Below are 17,763 nucleotides of genomic sequence, written 5' to 3'. Positions count from 1 at the left end.
GTCAGTCACGTCAAGGGGAAAATGAAAAAAAAAAAATACAAGAATTTAATGGGAACCGCTTATAATTTAACCATGTGAAACTGCAGCATGTAAACTGACTTCAGAATCCAGAAAGTTCATCTAAAGAAACTCAACGTACCCTGGAAAATGCACTATGCAAAGCTGTTCAACATCAACAAATTTAAGAGTTCAAATTAAGAATAAAGTATAAAGGAATGCAAATATTTGTCAGAGTTTAACACTGTATTTTGATTAAATGAAAGAATGTTCATAAGCTCTGAGTAGGTATACTTAACATTTAAGCTTATACATTTTAAACAAGAGAGGCAAGGCACAGTACATTTTTATTCTGCATGGTTAATATACAAAATTTCCCCACTTCCCTTGAGATACAGTATCATATCTAAAACATACTTTGATGAACACTGAATATTGAAATAGTATACAGTTGTTCCTCAGAATCCTGGGGTGGGGGGTATTGGTTCCAGGACACCCCCCCTCCCCTCATACACATGCACAGATATCAAAATTCAAGGATGCTCAAGTACCCAACAGTAGGCCCTCAGTATACGGAGGGCTGCTGTATGACACTATATAGATGGATTGAATAGAAATGAACACAAATACATATTCTTCAACTTTTCAATATTCTAAGAATATACCACAGCACTGATAACATGAAGAAAAACGTCTGGATTTATTTTTAAATTCAAAATTCTTCTGGTTGATCTCCACTGAGGGGCTTTAGAGGTGAAAACGTAATCAGGTTACCACCAAAGGGAATGTGTCTGGTACGTTCTTGATGTCTTCTTTCCACCTGAGTGAATGTATTACTGCAGTTTAGGCCTGGCTAGAGAATAAATTTAGAGAAGTCACTAAAGTAACCATCAAGAGTTTCACCAATTAAGTTTTCAACATTGCAAATTAGTAATGGATTAACTAATAATATAAATGACGTTTCTTATACACAATAAAAAGTTATTAATGACATGATTATGCTACTTTCCATGGATCTAATTTCAACACATAGTTTTTTTTAACTGAAAAGCATATTAGGAATATACGCCTTAAAAGGTGATTAGTAATATGTAAATGGACTTCAGCAACATATGCAGGATGAATAAAACTGAGGCCACTTATGCAGATTCCACAAATCCTAGTCCATATAATTGTACTTAATAGGTCTTTTACTAGTGTGATCCTGCTGGGATCCTTTTCTTTGTTCCCTCTCAAACCCTACTTCAAGTTCAAATGATGCACAGAGCTAGTAATAATGTGGGTCTAAAATAGACAGGTGGACCTATTAAAAAAAAAATCCAAAAATATAACTTCTAAAATTTATGGAAGTGGAAAATAATTCACAGGGAGACTAAGTTTTAAGATACTAAGATTTATCAACAAGATAATATATGATAACTGTGAAGCAATTTTAATCATATTACTAATGTATCAAAAATAGAATATTATGATTCATTAACATCCAGATTTACTTATAATACCACATATTATCAGAACCAATCATTCAGAATTCAGCTCTGAGAACAAGATTAAATCAGGTTTATATAACTTGGCCTTATGCTGAAATCCCTGTCTCTCTAGGTCTCAGCCTAGGATTAAAGAAACCCAAGACTGGGACTTCCCTGGTGGTGCAGTGGTTAAGAATCCGCCTGCCAATGCAGGGGACACGGGTTCAAGCCCTGGTCCGGAAAGATCGCACATGCCGCGGCAACTAAAGCCCGTGAGCCACAACTACTGAGCCTGTGCGCCACAACTACTGAGCCTGCGCGCCTAGAGCCTGTGCTCTGCAACTTACAATGAAGAGTAGCCCCTGCTCGCCACAACTAGAGAAAGCCTGCACGCAGCAATGAAGACCCAATGCAGCCAAAATAAATAAATTAATTAATTAATTAAAAAAAAAAAAGAAGGCTTGGACTGGGACTTCCCTAGTGGTACAGTGGCTAAGAATCTGCCTGCCAATGCAGGGCACACGGGTTCCAGCCCTGGTCCAGGAAGATCCCACACGCTGTGGAGCAACTAAGCCCGTGTGCCACAACTACTGAGCCTGCACGCCTAGAACCCATGGTCTGCAACAAGAGAAGCCACCACAATAAGAAGCCCGCGCACTGTAACGAAGAGTAGCCCCCGCTCACCACAACTAGAGAAAGCCCATGTGAAGCAACGAAGACCCAATGCAGCCAAAAATAAAATAAATAAATTTATTTTTAAAATAAATAAATAAAGAAGGCCAAGACTAAGAAGGAACAGTGTGGTCGCAGTAACACACTCCGTTCAGCTCCTGAGATGTAGCCACCCCAGAAGGCTGAATACAAAGAAGGCATCTTTGAAAGATAATAAAAGTCAACATTTTTTTTTAAAAATTCCATATATATGTGTTAGCATACGGTATTTGTCTCTCTCTTTCTGACTTACTTCACTCTGTATGACAGACTCTAGGTCTATCCACCTCATTACAAATAGCTCAATTTCGTCTCTTTTTATGGCTGAGTAATATTCCATTGTATATATGTGCCTAGGGGTGAAACAGGAATAAAGACACAGACTTACTAGAGAATGGACTTGAGGCTATGGGGAGGGGGAAGGGTAAACTGTGACAAAGCGATAAAGAGGCATGGACATATATACACTACCAAACGTAAGGCAGTTAGCTAGTGGGAAGCAGCCGCATAGCACAGGGAGATCAGCTCGGTGCTTTGTGACCGCCTGGAGGGGTGGGATAGGGAGGGTGGGAGGGAGGGAGACGCAAGCGGGAAGAGATATGGGAATATATGTGTATATATAACTGATTCATTTTGTTGTGAAGCTGAAACTAACATACCATTGTAAAGCAATTATACTCCAATAAAGATGTTAAAAAAAAAAAAAAAAGTCAACATATTCAGAGGTCCTTAAGAAATTAGTGGCTTAAGGACGCCAAGCATTTGCCAGGCTTCATGAGGTTAACAAAAATTGTTTCTGTTTGATCCTACATTTGCCTTAGTGAATTTTTTATATTCTGAGATCGAAGATTAGCAAACCAAAGCCACTCCCTGATTTATTTTAGCAATTGGTCCTGGAAAATTTCAAGGTAAGGTTATAAACCAGAGTTGTTGACCATGGCCACATGTTAGAATCGCCTGACAAACGTCCTAATACAGATCATTGAAATAAAAATATCTGGCAGTAGGGGTGAAAGCCAATGCTGTAAACACTTAGTAGGCAAGAGAGCACTATTCCATTCATGCCCTACTATTCAGTGCCAGCACCCATGAATGCGAATCAGACAGCTCTGCCTAAAGAGGAATGTATAGTTAATAAGGGAAATAGATTCCTGAAAGTACAATATGTTTTAGGAATACAGTATCATTTATTCATATTATACTCTTAAAAAGAGATTCAATGTGTGCACTGTATGCATTGTGCACCTGTGCCTATACAGAAATTAACATGCGAGAGATGAGAGCTTATACAGGAAGGCTTCACAGATGGGCAAATGTTTGCACTAGATTTAAAGGCAAGAGATCACTAAAAGTAAAGGCTGGGGAGCTTCCAAATAAAATAGCAGGACATAAATATAGTAATCTAAAAGAACTAGAATGAAAATAAGCAATGACTGAAGGTAGGACAGACATTATCTCCCCAACTGTAAGCTTCAAAAGTATAGAAATCTTGCATTATATTTTTCATACATCACTGAGAACTACCCAGCATAATCCAAGCTACGTATTAGATGTTCAAGTATTCAACCACTTTGTCACAACAAATTTGATACATAAACCATATAGAGAATTAAATCTTCAGAGTTTAATACTAAAGCACACTATATTTTAAAGTATTAATACAACAATTTTTCCCATTTTGAGAAAAAATGAATAAAAGTGGATTTCAGAGTAAATAAAACAATGACAAGATGTAAACTTTGCACGTAAATTGAAAAGTGAGTAATATTCATTTTATAAAACAAATCTGGAATATAAAGAACTTTTCAAATCAAGTTGGAAAACTTACTGAATCAAGAAGATGGCATTCAGTAGTGAGACTTTTATTATCAAATAGTACTGAAAAACAAAAAGGAATAATTTTTAACTTTTAAAGTAATATTCTCGCAGTTAAGTGTTGTTAGAAAGGAACAAAGCCTTGAAAGATATGAAAAATTCCATACATCATATGCTAAGAAAAATATGGATCATCTTATGCTAGAATATTTTTTTAAATGTAGTTAAATTTCTTTGTAAAATTCTCATCCTTAATTTCAGTATTAAAAAAGGCTTCTATAAATAAATCTCATGCTTGTAATTTAAAGGTACCCAAAAGATGCTAGAACATAGCTGGAGTGCCTTAAATGTCTGACCAAGGTTATAATGTTTATTTTGCCTTAGACCCCAGCCAGAAGGGCACCATGCAGTAGCAGATGAAAATAGTAGGTGAAACCATCACACATTATATTGTAACAAAAATACAAGAGCCATTTCCTACTGAACAATCACAACACAGTAGGTAGGAAAAGGCACTAGGGCAGAAAAAGAGGGTGTTTTGAAGAAAGGTTTGAGGATGTTTGATGGAAAAGAAGAGAACTAAAAAAACTTCAGGGAATTTTTCTGAGTCTTCACAAACAACAAAGGATGCCACATAGTTAGGTCTAATGTAAAGTGCTGCTGACATCCAATATGGATTAGTATCTGTTGTTGATTTTTAATGGGTCTACCTCAAAAGGTTTGGGTGGATAGTAGGGTACCACAACACAAACTAATTCTCACAAGACATTTATTGCAAGTGTCCAATTTCTCAACCTTCATTCTTGGAAACTGTATCCCGAAGTGTTTATAATAATCTATACTTTAGTCCAAGTTCATTTATTTAACAAAGCCTCATTTAAATATATTAAAAGACTTTACCTGACTGAGAAATTTTAGTTTCTTCTTCCTGCGAGATGTTATTTTGTGATGGTACATTTTTTTCAGGGCTAATCATCAAAACATCCTGTGCTGTAATTGAATTTAGCTCCATTCCATACACAACATCTGAAATTTCTTCCTTTTTGTTAGTATTAACATCATCTGCCGCTTTGCCAGCAAGGAGAGCCAAATTCATTCTTTCACTAGGCAAACAATTTATTTCAAAGTTTATCTTATTTACATCCTGGAAGTAAAAATGTTATTACATTTAATTACCCCAAATTGAAACAAACAGAAAAGTCTTATTGCTATTAAAAATAAGAAATAATACAAGGATGACATTCTGAGCAAAGTTAAAGAACACTGTAAATCCTACCATCTTGCTTCTTGAACAATTAGATCAGATAATATTACAGCAATAGTACAAATGAAGGAAAGTTTCTCAGCAAGTACCAACAGTCCAGCTCAGAGATTGGCAAACATTCCATGTGATAGGCCAGGTAGTACAGTTGACCCTTGAACAACATGGGTTTGAACTGCGAGGGCCCACTTATACGCAGAATCTTTACAATTGTAAATACGACAGGATCTGTGGTTGGTTGAATCCACGGATGCGGACCCACAAATATGGAAGAACCAAGTATAAGGGGTGCACCAACTGTAAGTTATACGTGGATTTTTGACTGTGCAGAGGGATGGCAACCCCTCATGCTGTTGTTCAAGAGCCAACTATAAATATTTAGCCTTTGTGATCCAAAGAGTCTCTGCACAAACATGAACACTCTACCGTTATATTTTGAAAGCAGCCAGATACAATACATAAACAAATGACTGTGGCTGTGATACCATAAAACTTTATTTACAAAAATAATCTTGATGTGAGCTGAAAACCAAATTGGTACTATGATCTCAAACAAGCCAAAGGTCTTTGAAATAAGAACTGTAATTCTATATGACTGCTTTAGATTTCCAACGGAAATTCTGGAGGTTGTTTATGGAGTTACTATATATAATGATATAAATAGATAACATACTGGGCTATCTAATGAACTGGAATAGGACTTACATGGTTTACTTCAATTAAATCTTGTAATCCAGGACACTTAGCATCTTCTACCATGCTGTTCCTGAAAAAGGAAAAAAGCAGCATTGTACTCAGATAATTAAACATTTTGCTATGTTTTGACTTGTGTTTTGAGACTATCCTTTATGGGTCAAAGATGCAGCCTCATCCGAGATCAGGCCTGTTCCAAATAGATTAGTTTTGGATGACAGCTACTTCAGGATGGCCTTACAAACCAAACGCATTTTCGTCAGAAAGCTCACAAGCTGTGACCGTGCTGGTCAGTCTGCTGGCAATCTTTTGAACCTCAGCCAAATCCAGAGCCACATACTAGAAAAAGTCAGGATAAAGCTTACTTCTGGGGGATAAAAGCATCAACTCAATTATTGTATGGCTGGAGTTGCCTACCTTTACTTGTTAGCTAGTTATAGCACAATATATTCTAATCCTGAAGTTCTTAACTTGCATTTTACTAGAAACATTTGTCTCAACCTCTTGGAGTCATTTAAAAATATGTATATATACTCTATTTTTCTGGTTTTCAGCTTCACTTTGCCTTCATTGTACGAAGTTGTTTATTTGTAAGATGCTCTTTCAGGACTATTATCAGAAATAAAGTAAAAAAAATTTTAAAGAGTACTTGTAATATCACTTAAATACAATTTTGGATCTTCTTAGTACAGGATAATGAACTACAGGGTACACAAAGTAAAGTAACTTGCATTTAAGAAATGACAATAAATTGGTATTTTATAATCCACACATTTGTAAAACATCTAAAATAATTTAATCCCTACAAAGGCTAAATATACTTTAGTTTATACGGAAAACTGGAAATTTTATAACTTGTTCCATGAAATATTTAAAAAGAAAAACTTTCATTTGTTTCCCCATTGAAATAGTCAATGCATAGGGTGTTCTTTATTTTTGACAACCTTGTTTGGTGTGACGGCAGAATATTCAATGCTGTCCCATCTCCAGATTAATAATAAATCCAACAGTCCTATCTTGGCTCCAGACTACAATTTTATTTCCTACTTAAAGTATCTTTTTCCTATTATATTTCTGGTACATTTATGTTCCACGAACAAGGACTATATAGGTAATTTTGATGCATCTTTGCAGAGGCAGTACTATGTAGCATAAAGAATGTAGGTAACATCCACTCTCACCAACTGTAAGCTGAATTTGGGTAAGTTACTAACTTTTCAAGTTTCCTCATTTTTTAAAAATGGAGATCTAGTACCTCACATGGTTGTTTTGAGGATTAAATGAGATAATATATGATAGGAACCTTGAACAATATCCAGCCCATAATAATTGTTCAGTACATATTAGCTCCCCCTTGTCTCACTCTGCCATCTGTCAAGTCAGCAACCTCAAGGTACTTTCTATAATGGCCGGTACAAAAGTGCCTGCCTCTCAATGACACTGCAGGGAGGTATCAGCACTGTTTTGTGGATGATGAATCTGAAGCTTAGTGAGTTAATTAAACTTTTCCTGAAGTTTCATAGCTAGTATGTCATAGAGCTGGTTTTGAGCTCAGATCTGTCAAGCACCAAAATTTCAGGCCGTTTATCAACAAAGAACACTATATTACTTCTTTTCTTCTTTGTTCTGTAGCATTTACTTTGCCCATCTAGATATGACCATTTACCAATCTGAAATGTGAAGCCCTAATTTCCTCATTTATAAAATAGAAGTATTGCCTATACGTTACAGGGTCATTGTGAAATTTAATAAACAATACATATCTTGCATACTTAACCAGGTTAACAATCTGAAATGGTATTTAATGTCTGCATCTGTTAAACCCTTAATATTAAAGAAATACCTGTTTCCAGGAATATTTGAAATCAAAGTCTTATCAACATGTTCACTTTTGGTGCCCTGAGGATCAGGATTCTCTGGTGATGTGGTTTGTCTTAAAACGCCCATCTCAGCCCTGCTCTCAGACGCAGCTTTGCTGGCAGACTTAGGTATTCTAAGTCGTTGAGAAAGACATTCAGAAGAAAGTCCTAGAAGATGAGAGAAATCATCTTAATACCAAAAAGCTCTTTCATTCATTTTTCACTATAACTAGGAAGACAGTGCAAATTCTTCCTATTTCCCTACCTTTCTCCTATAAAATAATGTTTGTTAAAGTCAATGCCTGGGACTTTCAGTTAAAGATAGTACTGAATACACACACTAAACTGCTTCCTCTTGACATCCCACTACTATAAACAGATAATAACAGATAATCTTGAAAGGTTGAATGCTACAAGGACAAAGCATCCTTTTTTTTAAGGTCAGTGGCTTTTAAAATTTGAAATATAATTTTCAAGGACAAAGGAAACTAAACCAGAAACAACAAAACTCAGAAAAATTTGGAAGCATAATATAGATAGATGAGTGGTATATTACTTAGTAGACTCAAGAAAATAAATCCTAAGCCACTAGTCAGGAAAGATGTGAATCAACCCAGTTTATACCGCAGCACCTCTCAAAAGAATTGGTGGCCTCAAGAATCTCTGCAAGCAGAGGTAAAAACAGGAAGATTGGTTCAAAGTCAGTTTAAAGAACAATTAGTCCAGATTCCTTTCCTCATTATGCACAGCTGGGAAACTGTCAACAACCCCCTCCCACCACCAAGATAAAAAAAACTAGAGGCTTATCTCCCCAAAAAGGTGAAACAGGGCATCTCTGGTTTAGGGGATAAGGTTGAGAGACGGGTACTATACGGTAAAGGGGGGATTAAATGAGTATTATTTAAATTGTTGATACACTCAGTTTCCTTCCCCCCATGTGGCTCCTGAAAGACTGGAAGCCAGAATTATACCCTCCAGGCAACAGATCAGAAGGATCTTCTCTGGGGAATCTAACTAGCCCATGAGAAAAGACTTAAATACAGTGATGATGTGCAGGTTCCCAGCATAATGGTGCAGCTAAATCACCCCACAGTAAAGACCTTATTACCCACACGCTGCCGTGCAGAGTCCCGCTCTTAACCATGAGCAAGCAGTGAATGATCATCAGACACCCGATGGAAGACTAATACGAGAGACAGAAACCAAAACCAAACAGATGAGAGTACCTTGGAACAAATTATCCAAGGGAAGAATACGTAAAAGCTATCGTTAACGTCTGTAGAAAAATAAGACAGTGCACTTACGAAACAAGTACAGAATGTTATAAAATGGAACATTCAAAGACTAAGAAAGAGTTCTTGGGAATTAAAAACATGATAGCCAACAGGAAAGTTGAAGAAATTCAGGAAGTAGAAGAAAATGACAAGTACAGGAAAGAATGATAAAAACAGTCTATTTACCAGGAGAAAGATAAGAGTTTCTGAAAGATCAGAGAAAACCAAGGAAAGTACATCAAAGGAATAATTCAAGAAAAAAATCTACACCTTGTTTAGAGAGGGCTGTAAACAATACCCCAAGACTCCTTTAAGCATTGGAAGTGGTTGCCTTTAGGAAGTGACAAACGGGATGAGTGGGGCTTCCTGGGGGACTTCTGTCTTGTAACAAACCTCATATAAACTATGAGTTCTACAATTAAAACTCTATTGAGTTCTATAATTAAAAATCAATTTCAGAAAGATCAATTTTGATCAAAAACCTTGATCTCTCTCGTCATAAGTACCAAGATGGCTCCCTGAAAGAATAGACAGTGGTGGGCCCATAGTCATGGAAACCACTAGGATCCTTGGGAAGTAAGTAACAAGGACCCATGCCATTAGCAGTGAGGCGATTCCTGGAGTCCAGGGAGTGCAGCTGCTTGGGGTAAAGGAAACACACCAAAACCACCCACTAGGTGTGATACCTAAATTGACAGGGAGGTAATAATATACTTGAGGTGATAAATTTACATTTTAATGTAAATATTAAGTAGCAACTCAAGTTTATTGTCAGAAATCTTCCAAGTGGACACAGTTAAATAATAGGAAAAAAAAATCCCTTCTCCTGATTAGTACTTAAAGAGGACTTAGCCCCTTTCTCCTTGAAAATAAACATCTAGCACTTGAAGCATTAATAGAAGTGTCAGGCTTCCCTGGTGGCGCAGTGGTTGAGAGTCCGCCTGCCGATGCAGGGGACATGGGTTCATGCCCCGGTCCGGGAGGATCCCACATGCCGCGGAGCGGCTGGGCCCGTGAGCCATGGCCGCTGAGCCTGCGCGTCCGGAGCCTGTGCTCCGCAGTGGGAGAGGCCACAACAGTGAGAGGCCTGCACACCGCAAAAAAAAAAAAAAAAATGTCTACCAAGATTGAAGAAACAGATTACCTCAACTATGACCTCTCATTATATGGCTTATACATAATTTCAATCTAGGTAAATAAATTCAATCTAATAAAGATAGCCTATGAAAAATAGCTATTGAAAAATACAACCAGAGTTAGAAAATCATAAGAAAGAATGGTTTCCTGAAGTAGTAAAAGCTGGTTACACTGCAATATTTTAAAATTAGGAAAATGGGGGACTTCCCTGGTGGTTCAGTGGCTAAGACTCCGCGCTCCCAATGCAGGGGGCCCAGGTTCGATCCCTGATCAGGGAACTAGATCCCACATGCCGCAACTAAGAGTTCGCATGACGCAACTAAGACCCGGTGCAGCCAAATAAATAAATTAAAAAAAATTTTTTTTAAATAAAATAAGGAAATTGGTACATTTACTGTACTTCAAAAAGATAAGAGGAGGGGCTTCCCTGGTGGTGCAGTGGTTGAGAGTCCGCCTGCCGATGCAGGGGACACGGGTTCGTGCCCCGGGCCGGGAAGATCCCACATGCCGTGGAGCAGCTGGGCCCGTGAGCCATGGCCGCTGAGCCTGTGCGTCCGGAGCCTGTGCTCCACAACGGGAGAGGCCACAACAGTGAGAGGCCCGTGTACCGCAAAAAAAAAAAAAAAAAGATAGGAGGAAAATTTTTACTCCAAATGAAAATTAAACCAAACCCACCTTCCATAAGCTATTTCTCAGAAATCACAGAAAACACATAAATCTTCATGTGAAAACTATTTTTCACCTCTTACACAAGCTCCCATCCAACCCAAATATTTCCGTTTAGTAGTCTCAGCAGAAAAACTAACCTGAGAATGATTTAACGGGACTTTCAATTCTGAAAAATCCAGCATCAAACACTATTTTATCCACTTCCTTTGGCATTGCAGAGGCTGCTGCCTCAGCATGTTCTTTCTGCTTAATTCTCTCTCTCACTGCATTTTTTATGGCAGCTAGGCGATTTCTAGCTGCAATTCTTCCACCATCATCCTGTTTGGGTTTACTCACTATACCTGAGACAACTTTTTTCTGTGAAGAGAAATTATGACTTATTAAAGGGATTCATTACCATCTTATAAGAAAAACAAATAAGGCATACATGAAATACTCAACACATTCATCATATACTTACCAAGCTCCTAATACGTGCTAAAATGCTTGCGGGGGGGGGGGGGTTGGACTTCCCTAGTGGCGCAGTGGTTAAGAATCCGCTTGCCAATACAGGGGACACAGGTTCAACCCCTGGTCCAGGAAGATCTCTCATGCCACGGAGCAACTAAACTCGTGCACCACAGCTACTGAGTCTGCTCCGAAGCCCATGGGCTACAACTACTGAGTCCGAGTGCTGCAACTACTGAAGCTCGCGTGCCTAGAGCCCATGCTCCACAATAAGAGAAGCCACCGCAATGAGAAGCCTGCGCGCCGCAATGAAGATGGGCCCCGCTTGCTGCAACTAGAGAAAGTCCACATGCAGCAACGAAGACCCAAAGCAGGCAAAAATTTAAAAATAATAAATTTTTAATAAATAAATAAATAAAATGCTGGGGTTCAAAAGGTAAAGGACAAAGTTCCTGCCCTCAAGGAGTTCTCAGCTTCACAGTGGAAGAGCTAGATAAGGACACTGAGAAGAATAAATGTCATGTTAGAAATAAATTCAGAGGGCTGAATTTATCAATTAATCAACCTTCAGAGGCACCAAGAAGGCTTATAGGAAGTAGCACCTGAGCTGAAATCACAGCTAGGTGGGCTACAAGATGGGATGAGGAAAGGGCTAGGTAGAGAGAATAGCATGTTTGCAAAACCAGGAATGAAAGAAAGCACAGAGGAGTTGGCAAGAGGTAAGTAACAGCTAATTATGATCCCTCACATGTAACCATTTTGAGGAGCTACATTTACACAGAGGACAAAGGAATAGAGGTTACTGATGATTTTTAATCAGGTTAACATTATCAAATTTGCCTTCTGGAAAAGTCACTCTGTGTCCAGCCTGGAGAATGGATTGGAGGGTTACAAGCCAGTTAGGAAGGCGATTACTTCAGTGATACTGGAAAAAGATGCTAGCAGTTAGATAACGGAGGGAAAAATGGAAAAAAGTAAACAGATTCAGGAGATATGAGGAAGAATTGAGAGGACTTAGCAATCTTTTAGATACGTGGAATGAAGGTGGTGAAATACAGAAAGGAAAGGACCACAGAAGATAGCCAGGTTTCTATCTTGGAGGCCTGGAGGGATGATAATACCATTCTCTGAGACAGGGAAACATCGATGTGTGTGAAGATGATTTCAGTTTGGGATACACAGATTTTAAAGTATTACTGTGTCAGCAGTAAGAGTGGTTTGAAATACAGATTCGGGAATCATCGCCGAGTGGGTAAGATTGCGCATGAAGAATATGGAAGGAGAGAAGAGAGTTGAGGTAGGAACTGGAGTATCACAAACACTTAAGGGATAAATGGAAAGAAACTTGCAAACATGACTGATAAAAAGGGACAGAGGTAGGAGGAAAATCAGTATAAAATAATTTCAAGAAAGAGGGAGTAGACTGTATTTAATACTGCAGAGGGACTAGATTTTATAATTAAGTACCTAATAACTGCAGCAATTAATGGATCAATAACCTTGGTTATAACTGTTCTGGAAGCATAGAGGGGGTGAAGCTGAATTGCAGTGAGTTGGAAAGGTAAGTGGGAATCAAAATAATAAAGACAGAGTATAGACAACTTTTTCAGGAAGCTTGTCTGTGACTGGGAAGAAAGAAATGGGAATGGGGGAAGGGGAGGTACAAATAACTGTGTACCCTCACAGTACACAGATGTGGCCCTCACAGGTTTAGCTGTTGTTGTTTTGCTTTTTCCTAATGTAAACAGAGATAAGACCCTTAAACATACCTAAAAACTGATGGAAAAAAGAGGGAAAGATGAAAACAGGATAAGTGATGGAATGAGAGGCAATGAATAGGAGGTAGAAGGGAATGGTAACAAAGTATAGGTAAAAGATAAATTTTATTTTATTTGTCCAATATCTTAACAGTAGCCTATAAATAAAGTAGGAGGAGAGAGACACCTGGTGACAAGGGGCAGAATTACAAGGCTCTGATATACTGCTGTACTGATACAGCCATTATCTGCATCCCTGATGATATTAATGTTTCCAGGACTAAGTACTCAATAAGAAATATCCACAGTAGCTTCAAAATGTTCAAGCATCCTTCATTGTTTAGTAGATTTAAAACTCGTTCAATCAATTTTGTCAATGTCCTTTGAGTCTTTGTCATAACAATTAGTAAAATAATTTTATTAAAATGTTTCTTTAATACTGTAACAGCTTAAACTCCTAAGGATTTAAAACAGTTTTGCTATGGATTACATAGCATGATAAAGTACCAATCTAGAAACCTGATTTTATAACCACAGACATTTTTCTAAAATCTAAAAGGAAAACTGGCAATGCTCTACTGTGGTTTGAGAAGCATTCATCTGAATCAAAAACTCTGAGTTTAAAACATTACTAGAAAAAATTCTACAAATAGATAAGAATGGAAGTTATCATGATAAAGTAATAGGAAATTTTACAAGACAAAGTATAGGGAAGAAGACAGACATTCTAAAGAGCCATTGTTCCTCTTTCTTTTCTATTTAAAAAATTATTTCAGGACTTCTGTGGTGGTCCAGTGGTTAGGACTCCACGTTTACATTGCAGGGCGCCCAGGTTCGATCCCTGGTCAGGGAGCTAAGATCCCGCAAGCCACTCGGCATGGCCAAAAAAAACCCAAAAAATCTTTCATTTTGAAATATATCACACAAAAGCACAGCCTACTGGATAAGAATAGGAATTCCGGAATGAGAAAGTCTGGCCTGAAACCCAGCTCCACCTTGGGCAAGTAACTTAATCTTTCTGGGCCTCATATTCCTCAACTGTAAAATGGGGATAACAGTACCCACCTCAGGAGGATTGTTGAGGATTAAATGAGTTAAAACATGTAAAGTATTTGGAACAACATCTGTCACATACTAAGCATTATATAAATTATCTAATTCTACCATTATTATTACCAAAAAATGTATAAACACAATTTAAAGAATAAAACAAACACACACACACCCACTATGTAGCAACTCAGAAGCTCTCAATCAATCACAGCCCCAATTCAATCATAGCCCCTATCCTTCCTCCCTCCGGAAATAACCATCCTGAATTTTGCATTGCTCATTTCCTTTCTTTCTTCAAAGACAATCAGCACATTGTAAGCAATATATGAAACTTATTTTAAAAAATGATAAAAAATCTGAAGCTAAATGTTTATAAAGCTTGAAAATAAAATTTAGAGTAGAAGAGTCTATATTAGAAACCCACAAACTTACCCGAAAAACTTTTTTGCTTGTATTGTTATTGTTTTGCCACCCAGATTCCTCAAGTTTGGTCAGATTGTTGAATTTTTGATTTACGTCTTCTACCTATTAATAAATAAAGCACAAGTTTATCAGATTAATGCTAACCACATTAAAATTACAAACTAATAAACTGAAGCTTCAAAAAAATTGAGAATGGCAACATAAAATTAGACTAAATCACCCTGAATTTAGTATTCAAGTGAAAAACTCTTATAGTAAAATTGTTCATTGTTCTTTTTGGTCTTACAAACCTTCAAAATCTACACAAAGAATGTCATATATGGGGGCTTCCCTGGTGCCACAGTGGTTGAGAGTCCGCCTGCCGATGCAGGGGACACGGGTTTGTGCCCCGGTCCGGGAAGATCCCACATGCCGTGGAGCGGCTAGGCCTGTGAGCCGTGGCCGCTGAGCCTGCGCGTGCGGAGCCTGTGCTCCGCAACGGGAGAGGCCACAGCAGGGAGAGGCCTGCGTACCGCAAAAAAAAAAAAAAAAAAAAAAAAAAAAAAGCCATATATGGATAACTCTCCTAAATTATTTTTGATCACTAAGTGGTAGGAGAGATATCCTAAATGTTTTTGTTTCCTAAATTACACAATATGAATACAATCTCTCTCTCTTTGTTTACAGGACATCTTGGTTGCTTCCAAGTTTTGGCAATTATAAATAAAGATGCTATAAACACCTGTGTACACATATTTGTGTAGACATATGTTTTCAACCATTTGGGAAAATACCAAGGACTGTGATTGCTGGATTGTATGATAAGAGCATGTTTAGTTTTGTAAAAAACTGTCAAACTGTCTTCCAAAGTGGCTGTACCATTTTGCAATGTACCACCAGCAATGAATCAGAGTTCCTGCTGCTCTCCATATTCACCAGCATTTGGTGTTGTCAGTGGTTTGGATTTTTGCCATTCTAATAGGCATGCAGTGGTAGCTTATTGTAGTTTTAATTGGCAATTCCTTAATGATCTACGATGTTGAGCCTTATCTTGTCATATGCTTACTTGCCATCTGTGTATCTTCTTTGGTGAAGGGTCTGACCAGGTCTTTTCTCCATTTAAAAATCAGGTTGTTTGAAGGGTTCTTTGTATATTTTGATACAGATGTTTATATCAAATATCAGATACATCTTTTATAAATATTCATTTCCCAGTCTGTGGCATGCCTTCTCATTCTCTTCACACAATCTCATTTTAAAAGATTCAAATAATATCCCCATCCTTCTGGTATTTCCAATCTCCTCCAACGAGGTAACCACTGTCAACAGTTTGGTAAACTTGCTTCAAGTCCCCTTACTATGCATTTATGTTCATATGTATTCTCAATCTCTCTCTCAAAAAAAAAATTTAAACGTCAAAACGACTCAGGATTACATTTATGATCACTGATTTTCAACAAGTTGCCACTGTAATTCAATGAGGAAAAGACAATCTTTTCAAGAAACAGTACTGGGAAAATTGGATATCCTCAAGAAAAAAGATGAATTTAGACTCTTATCTACAGCATACAGAAAAACGAACTACAAACGGATCACAGACCTAACTGTAAGAGCTGAAACTGTAACACTTTTAGAAGAAAACATAAGAGAAAATCTTTGTGACCTGTGGTTAGGCAAAAAGAGTTCTTAGACATGTACACAACATAAAAGAAAAAAGTTGATAAATTGAACTTCATCAAAATCAAAAACATTTGGGACTTCCCCAGCGGTCCAGTGGTTAAGACTCTGTGCTCCCAATTTAGGGGCACGGGTTCAGTCCCTAGTCAGGGAACCAAGATCCTGCATGCCGTGCCGTGTGGCCAAAAAATACAAAAATCAGAAACATTTATACTGCAAAAGACATCATTAAGAAATTATAACAGAAGCCACAAATTGGGAGAAAATATTTGCAAATAATATTTCTGATAAAGGACTTGTATCCAGGATATATGAAAAACACCACTCAGTAATAAAGGCAAACCAATTTAAAAATGGGCAAAAGATTTTACTAGACATTTTGCCAAAAAAGACATAGGAATGGCTAATAAGCACATGAAAAGATGCTTAACATCATTATCAAAACTACAGAGACACTTCTCACCCACTAGGATGGCTGTATTAAAAAAGACAGACAATGTAACAAGTATGGATGTGGTGAAACAGGAGCACACATTGTTGGTGGAGACGTAAAATGGAGTAATCACTTTGGAAAACTGTTTGGCACTTTCTTAAAAAGTTAAACATAAATTTACTACATGATCCAGCAAAATCTAGGTATCCACCCGAGAGAAATGACAATATATATCCACACTGATATTTGTATATGAATATTCATAGAAGACTATTCATAATCACCAAAGAGTAGAAACAATATAAATGTCCATCAATTGATAAATATAGATACAAGCTACAACATGATGAACCTCAAAAACATCATGCTAAGTGAAAGAAGTCACATACAAAAGACCACATATTGTATTATTCTACGTAATGTGAAATGCCCAGAAAAGGCAAATCTACGAAGACAGCAAGAAGATTAGTGATGCCTGGGGCTAGGAGTGAGAATGGGGATTGACTTGCAAATAGGCAGGACAGATCCTTTTGTGGTGCTAAAAATGTTCTGAATTTGGATTACGGTCACGGTGTGCAACTCTGTAAATTTACTGACAGTCATTGAATTGTACACTTAAAACAGGCAAAATTTTTTTAACATCTTTATTGGAGTATAATTGCTTTACAATGTTGTGTTAGTTTCTGCTGTATAACAACGTGAATCAGCTATATGTATACCTATATCCCCATATCTCCTCCCTCTTGCATCTCCCTCCCTCCCACCCTCCCTATCCCACCCCTCTAGGTGGTCACAAAGCACCGAGCTGATCTCCCTGTGCTATGTGGCTGCTTCCCACTAGCTAGCTATTTTACATTTGGTAGTGTATATATGTCCTTGCCACTCTCTCACTTCATCCCAGCCTACCCTTCCCCCTCCCCGTGTCCTCAAATCCATTCTCAATGTCTGCGTCTTTATTCCTGTCCTGCCTCTGGGTTCTTCAGAACCATTTTCTTTTTTTTTAGATTCCATATATATGTGTTAGCATACGGTATTTAAAACAGGCTAATTTTATGATACACAGATTGTATTTCAATATAACTCTTAAAAAAAAAAAAAAAAGGCCCCAG

General features: G+C 37.6%; 1 protein-coding gene across 4 annotated transcripts in view; it reads right to left on the bottom strand.

The window, feature by feature from the left end:
• Positions 1 to 233: 233 nt before the first annotated feature.
• The window catches only part of DLGAP5 (DLG associated protein 5), a 39,758-nt gene continuing 22,228 nt past the window's right edge, over positions 234 to 17,763 (bottom strand). For 2 of the 4 annotated variants that reach the window (XM_060003441.1, XM_060003440.1), the window contains 7 exons: positions 14,575 to 14,667; positions 11,023 to 11,242; positions 7,790 to 7,973; positions 5,959 to 6,019; positions 4,893 to 5,136; positions 4,006 to 4,055; positions 234 to 850 (listed from right to left, as the gene is read on the bottom strand). In XM_060003441.1, coding sequence (XP_059859424.1) covers positions 710 to 850; positions 4,006 to 4,055; positions 4,893 to 5,136; positions 5,959 to 6,019; positions 7,790 to 7,973; positions 11,023 to 11,242; positions 14,575 to 14,667 — 993 coding nt within the window. In that variant the 3' untranslated portion in view covers positions 234 to 709. Of the gene's footprint in view, positions 851 to 4,005; positions 4,056 to 4,892; positions 5,137 to 5,958; positions 6,020 to 7,789; positions 7,974 to 11,022; positions 11,243 to 14,574; positions 14,668 to 17,763 lie in introns of those variants that run through there. The other 2 variants (XM_060003442.1, XM_060003443.1) reach the window with 2 other exon arrangements.

Source organism: Delphinus delphis, chromosome 2, assembly GCF_949987515.2.
Source record: "Delphinus delphis chromosome 2, mDelDel1.2, whole genome shotgun sequence".
NCBI lineage: Eukaryota > Metazoa > Chordata > Mammalia > Artiodactyla > Delphinidae > Delphinus > Delphinus delphis.
The sequence above is the reverse complement of the archived record's forward strand: the minus strand, read 5'-3'. Positions and strand labels throughout refer to the sequence as shown.